At 40.7% G+C, this 6,771-nt stretch overlaps 1 protein-coding gene across 1 annotated transcript in view; it reads left to right on the top strand.

Annotated features, from left to right (window-relative positions):
* The first annotated feature begins 687 nt into the window (after positions 1 to 687).
* The window catches only part of SAV1 (salvador family WW domain containing protein 1), a 28,526-nt gene continuing 22,442 nt past the window's right edge, over positions 688 to 6,771 (top strand). The window contains exons 1-2 of the mRNA XM_004010517.5: positions 688 to 1,141; positions 3,383 to 3,826. Of these exons, the coding sequence (XP_004010566.1) occupies positions 1,048 to 1,141; positions 3,383 to 3,826 (538 nt within the window). The 5' untranslated portion in view covers positions 688 to 1,047. The remainder of the gene's footprint in view (positions 1,142 to 3,382; positions 3,827 to 6,771) is intronic.

The following is a 6,771-nucleotide window of genomic DNA, read 5'->3' as shown; positions in this document are numbered from 1 at the left end:
TCTTTTGTATTCCCATGAGAGGTTATTTTTTTTCCATTGACAACTCCATATTTCCAAGAGGAAATATATGGTGGATAATGATAGTGATAAATAAATCACGCTAATATCAAATTTATCTTGCATCACAGATAACAGAAACACCACTTCGGCTTCTTCCTCCGTGTTTTCCTTTATCAGAAAGACGCACACTCCCTGGCACTAACGGGGTGTTTTCAACAAAAAGATCTAGATTTCTTTGGCTGCAGCATTAGCGTAAGGGTGGCGTTCCTTCGACTCTACAGGCGTTCTGTGCTATTACGGGCTTGAATTTACCAGCCCCCAAAACTCCAAGAGGGACGTCCTCTTTCGTGGCCGAGGACGCGAATGCATCTTGGGGGCATTACCAGCTCCCTCAAGGTCCTGAGAGAAAAATCTGCGGGTAGAGGAGGTTCCTCTGCAGGAGCGCGCCACGGCCTCCTGCGCTCAGTCTGGCACGTTTCGTCCAAAGTGCCCACCAGACCTGCTCCTCGCCGAGCGGGAGTGAAAGCAGCCGCTCCTCCTCCTGAAGACGCTGGGACGACCCGTTAGCTGAGAGGGCGGCCCCGCGTCCTCTGGCCCGAGCCACGCCCAGGAGCGGGTGGGGGAGGGGCGGCGGCGCTCGCGCTGCGTCGAGTTTCCCAGAATTCCCAGCGGCCGCAGGGAAAGTTTACGGGACGTAGGCGGCGACAGCGGCGGCAGCAGTAGCGGTTACTAGGTGGTCAGCAGCGGACCATGGCCCTGGCCGGGCGTTCCTGGCTCTTCTCTCGGAGTCCTCGGGCAACGACGCGGAGCCGGCAGACTTCCGGGAAGGAACTGACAAGCGACTGAGCGGTGACCGGCGCGCTTAGCGCCCCGAACATGCGGCAGTCCTTGTGGGCAACCCCGGGCTGCGGAGAGGCGGCGGCGGCGGCGGCGGCTCGGGAGGGAAGGAGGCGGCGACGCCGGCGGAGGTGGCGGCGGGGACACCCGGCGCCCGGCGCGGAGCCTTAGGGCGGCTGCTTGGCGTGGCCTGGGGCCTCGTGGTCAAGGATGCTGTCCCGGAAGAAAACCAAAAACGAAGTGTCCAAGCCGGCCGAGGTGCAGGGGAAGTACGTGAAGAAGGAGACGTCGCCTCTGCTGCGGAGTGAGTGTCGGGCGGGGTGCGCCCACACCTGGCCTGGGCGGCCGCGGGGGACCCGGGCTGGGTGTCCGACGCCGCTCCCCGCGGCTTCTCTTTCCTTTTGGCCTCTGTGATTTTTTTTTTTTTTTAATGCCTGGAGTGATGTTCGTTGTTTGAAAGCTGATAAAGAGTAAAAAACTTAAGTTAGTCCACCTCTGTTCCCACCCCCCGCCCCCTGTCCCGCCCGTCAAAATCCACAGACTTCCCTTCTTGAAACTATGTTGTTGGTTTTGATTACTGGAAGAAAGATATTCTTTAGGAAACAAATTGCTCATCCGCTGGTTCTGTAGGAATTAAAGGGATTACACTGGGGCACGTTTTCCTCTTGTGACGTCTAGATTTGCATTGTGTTTGCAAACACTGTGGGTGTCACTTGCTCTGCTCGTAGTTGTGCGAACGCTTGAGTAGAATTCTTAGTCCAGCTATTGGATGATGACGTCCGGAGGTGAAAGCTGACCGTCGCTATTGTAGCTGCTGCCCAAAAAGCCTCCTCAGTTGTAGATCTCAGGGTTGAAGAGCCAAAATTATATGTGTTTGGCTGTGTTCATGAGAATTTCTTCAAATAAAACCTCCTAGAAATCCGCCAAAGACTCAAAATAATTTCCATCATACTTTGGGGAAAATTACGAAAAAAGTTGTGTGTGTGGTTATAAACATTTTTTAATAGAGTGCATTTCGCTGGCACTTTATCTTCAATTTAAGTATTTGACTCTAATTTTCCTCCTGAATCTTTTACGTTTTTAATTCTTGCTTATGTGTTCAGAACATTTGTGAGGTAAGGAGCAAGTTTTTTGGTGTTCATACTAAATGCTGGGTCCTTTGTTAAGTTTCCTTCTTGGAAGCTGGTGACTTTGTGACTTAAGCATTACCTCATATTGTAATTGGGAAAGCTTTTCATAGAGGTTCCTGGTAATATTTGCCCAAGATCACACAAAAAGGGGTGGAGAGCATGTTTTCCCATTATAACCACATCATCAACCTTCCAGATTTATCCTTGTATTTGCAATGCTTTCTTACAGAACAGATCAGATGGGTACATCAGTAACCTGAAACTTGATTTTTAAAAACTTTTTTTAATAGTTTATTTTTCATTTACATATTCTCTTAGGATTTTGGCCAAGTTTAGGTTAGCTTGCAGTTAGCTTCAGATAACAGTGTTATTCAACATTCCTTAAAATCATGAAATATGTTTGCCACACCTTTTAGCAAATAACTTTTGATATATAGTATTTTGTTTTAGTTTCATCAAATGTTGAACCTTGTTTATTCGGTTACTAATTTTTGTGTGTTTGGCTTCTGTTGCATATTAATATGCGTGCCCTCTGATACTGTCTACTTAGTGAACTAATAAAATGGTCTCCAGATCCAGTTTTCTTCTTGTTTTAAAGGTGTTTGCTTTCTAACCAGGAATGCTTAAGGTATTTATTTAAGTTTTATATTCAGAAGTACTGTACCCTTAAAGCCATTGCCCTGTTTTCTTCTGTTTTGAATTGTAATTGTTCTTAATTGTTTTGAATTGTAATGGTTTTAGACTTGGCGTTTTTTGTTTGTTTGTTTGTTTTTGAACTGATTCAACATTTGTGTGTCTCTTTGAAATGAGATTTAAAAAAAATTTTAATTTTCATAGCTTAATTTTTAGTTTTTCCATCTTTTGAGTATTGTACTATTGCTACGTAATTCCAAGAGTAGGAATGCCAGGTTAATAATTTTTAAATTTTTTTTTAAGGAATTCGCCTTTACATGTTTGAGAATAGCATTATGATCTGTTTCATTTTTTAAATTGTGTTTTACTTAAAGAAGAGTTTGGGAATGAAGTACAATCTGCAAAACAAACTAATGTTAAATTATGCTGGTAACTGTATTCATTTGTTAGATTGTTTACTATTTTTATACATTTATTCATGAGCATTAATACATATTTTGTAGTTAAACTTACTGATGTTTCATTATATTATGTTTGGTAGTATGCAGAATATGTTTGAATCTGGTAGAGCATACTTATAACACATTCATACAAATTATAAATTCATTTGAGTGGGAATATGGCAATCAGCCTCAATTTAAAATACCCAGATACTTTGCTAAAGTTTCTGATTGTGTTTTCTTAAGTCCATTGAAATTTTTCATTTTGGGGTAAGATGTAAATAAACAACTTTGGAAAAGCATATTACTTACTAGTCATTTTATTCTTTTGTTTTATTATAGATCTTATGCCTTCTTTTATCCGGCACGGTCCAACAATTCCAAGACGAACTGATATCTGTCTTCCAGATTCAAGCGCTAATGCCTTTTCAGCTTCTGGAGATGGAATAGTTTCAAGAAACCATAGTTTCCTTAGAACTCCAATTCAAAGAACACCTCATGAAATGATGAGAAGAGAAAGCAACAGATTATCTGCACCTTCTTACCTTGCGAGGAGTCTAGCAGATGTCCCTAGGGAATATGGCTCTTCTCAGTCATTTTTAACAGAAGTTAACTTTGCTCCCGAAAATGGAGACTCTGGTTCCCGATATTATTATTCAGATAATTATTTTGATGGTCAGAGGAGGCGCCCACTTGGAGATCGTGGACATGAAGACTATAGGTATTATGAATACAACCATGATCTCTTCCAAAGAATGCCACAGAATCAGGGGAGGCATGCTTCAGGTAACTTAAAATATAAATATGGCATTAGCTTGTATATTTAGATTTATTAACACTTCATTCAGGTGATGTTGTTTTCTGGATTTTCTTGGAAAGCCAACAGATACTCTTAGAGAACTACTACTCTGTTCTGCTAGTCTTGCTAAACCAGCTTGCAAATAATTACTCACCTGCACTGAGGGAAAGAATTTTATGTCCCTTAACTCATCTATTTAACTTACTTTATAAAAGCTGGGTACATATCTGAAGGCTATCTAGGCAGTAGGAACTTTGAAAACTTAGAGATTTTAATGTCTGTAGTTGGATTGACTCTAGGTTTAGATTTGGTAAATGGGATGGTTAGGATTTCAGAGAAACTGGACTTAAACCTGGGAAAGCAAAGGCAAATAGGAAGAATTGGGCATGGTAGGTGATACCATGGGCAACTGCATCATAGCTTAGCTAGAACTTGCTCTGTTTTGTTTTTAACAGACCTGTTTTTGTAGTTAAATAATTATTTCCCAGGTTTAAAAAGGCTGATTGTCAAATGGTTGATTGTGTGTTGTGTCCTTTTGTTCTTTTTGCAACGGGGAAAAATATTTTCCATATAATTTTTTAAACTCTGCTTTCTGTATTTGCTGACTTTGGGACATAGTACAAGGAGCAGAAGAGAGAGGTAAAATGCACAGTTCAACTTTATTCCTAAAGTACTAGGTTACACTCGGTAAACTGAAGCAAGCTGAAAAATCAAACTTTTTCATCTGATTTTTTTTCCTAGTAAGTTGTAGGCTGTACAGTTTGACAAGATAAAAATGAAAAATATCTGATACATTTACACCTCATTCATTTGGCATTAATGTTTATATGTCTAGTATTTTCCCTTTTGGTATCTGTGTTCTGATACCTTAATTGGGAGAACAAAACCCATATATGCCAAATGATCACAGGTGAGTTAGTTGTTGCACTTTGTGTAAGGGGAGCCAGAAGAGAGATCAGCATAAGCTAGAATGCATAGAGAATCGTTCGTGGAAGAGGTGGGATCTGAACTGTTTTCTTTGAGCTTGGACTTCAGATTGACAGGAGACATAAAAAGGACATTGTAGGTGAAAAATAGTGAAAACAGCAGATACATAAATCCAGGGAATTGTGTAGTTCTGTCTAGTTTGAAGAAATAAGTTGGAATAAGTTTGAATAAGGTGGAAAAGAGATTAGTGATGCAATAGCAGGCTATACAATTTAAACTCAGGTCAAGCAGAAGGCTTTGAAGATTTTACTTTTATGAAAGCAGTGTTTAAATATTAGTTTACTAGTTGTACTTGGAATAGATTGCTAGAGGAAAGAGGACCGCAGGTACCAGTGGTGTTATAGACGAAGTACAAACTTACGATGCATTTGAAGGAAAAATGAGATTTAATTACAAGTTTAGGAGAAAATGAATAACGTAAGTTTTGAAAATTGAAGAATAGTCTGGAAAAGGTGGCAAGAGCAGCTTATTTTGTGAAAGCTGACATTCAAGTCTCATTGGGATACTGAAGAGGAGAGGTTTTCTAGACATAGAAATACTGCAATGAAAATAGGTGAGTACCTTTCTTGTTTTTAAGGTGCTTCTAGGTTAAAGGATTGACAGTTGCATACTTCAGTGTTTATTTTGGCTATTTCTAATATCCACATTCAGAAAACTAAGTCATGGCATCCAGTCCCATCACTTCATGGCAAATAGATGGGGAAACAATGGAAACAGTGAGTGGAGTGACTTTTATTTTTTGGGGCTCCAAAATCACTGCAGATGGTGACTGTAGGAATGAAATTAAAAGACACTTGCTCCTTGGAAGGAAAGCTATGACCAATCTAGACAGCATATTAAAAAGCAGAGACATTACTTTGCCAACAAAGGTCCGTCTAGTCAAAGCTATGGTTTTTCCACTAGTCATGTTTGGATATGAGAGTTGGACTGTAAAGAAAGCTGAGTGCCGAAGAATTGATGCTTTTGAACTGTGGTGTTGGAGAAGACTCTTGAGCATCCCTTGAACTGCAAAGAGATCCAACCAGTCCATCCTAAAGGAGATCAGTCCTGGGTGTTCTTTGGAAGGACTGATGTTGAAGCTTAAACTCCAATACTTTGGCCACCTGATGCAAAGAACTGACTCATTTGAAAAGGCCCTGATGTTGGGAAAGATTGAAGGCAGGAGGAGAATGGGACGACAGAGGATGAGATGGTTGGCATCACTGACTCGATGGACATGAGTTTGAGTAAGCTCCAGGAGTTGTTGATGGACAGGGAGGCCTGGTGTGCTGCAGTCCATGGGATTGCAAAGAGTTAGACACGACTGAGTGACTGAACTGAACTGAATATCGTGTAATTTTTAACCTTAGAAATAGTTTGTTATCCAGTAGGGAGTTTTAAAAATAAAGTTCATTTTTATAAATTTTTTTAAAGTAATACCTGCTTGTTATAAGAAATTTGCAAAATGCAGAAAAGTAAAGGTAAAGCACTCATGATACCTGAGGTTCTTTATATTTATTTTGTTCATCTTTTTGCATGACATTCTTTTTATTTTTTAAACAGTGTTGTGATTATACCCAATACAGTTTCGTATACCTGCTTTTTAACTTGAATGAGTTTCTTAATGTTAAGCACTATTTATGTGGCATTTCAGTGCCCTGTAATTTTCCATTTGGTGCATGTCTTATGGTTAATATTTTAAATATTTGCACTGGATGTCAGTTGCACCATGATAACTCTTAAGTTGTGTCATGTGAGATCTAGGTCCCTGATCAAGGATTGAACCCTGATCCTCTGCCTTGGGAGTCTTGGCCACTATACCATCAGGGAAGTCCCAGTATTTTGAATGTTAGTGAGGACCTGACCTAGTCTGGGATCATTTGGAAAGGGGAGAAGTGGGATAAATCTGTATTGAATGGCCTTGGCCACTGATGGTTATTGATGGATGAAGGGGAAAAGAAGAGAG

This window comes from Ovis aries, chromosome 7, assembly GCF_016772045.2.
Source record: "Ovis aries strain OAR_USU_Benz2616 breed Rambouillet chromosome 7, ARS-UI_Ramb_v3.0, whole genome shotgun sequence".
In the NCBI taxonomy this organism is placed as follows: Eukaryota; Metazoa; Chordata; class Mammalia; order Artiodactyla; family Bovidae; genus Ovis; species Ovis aries.
Note: the sequence above shows the minus strand (reverse complement) of the source record. Positions and strands in the feature narration are given on the sequence as shown.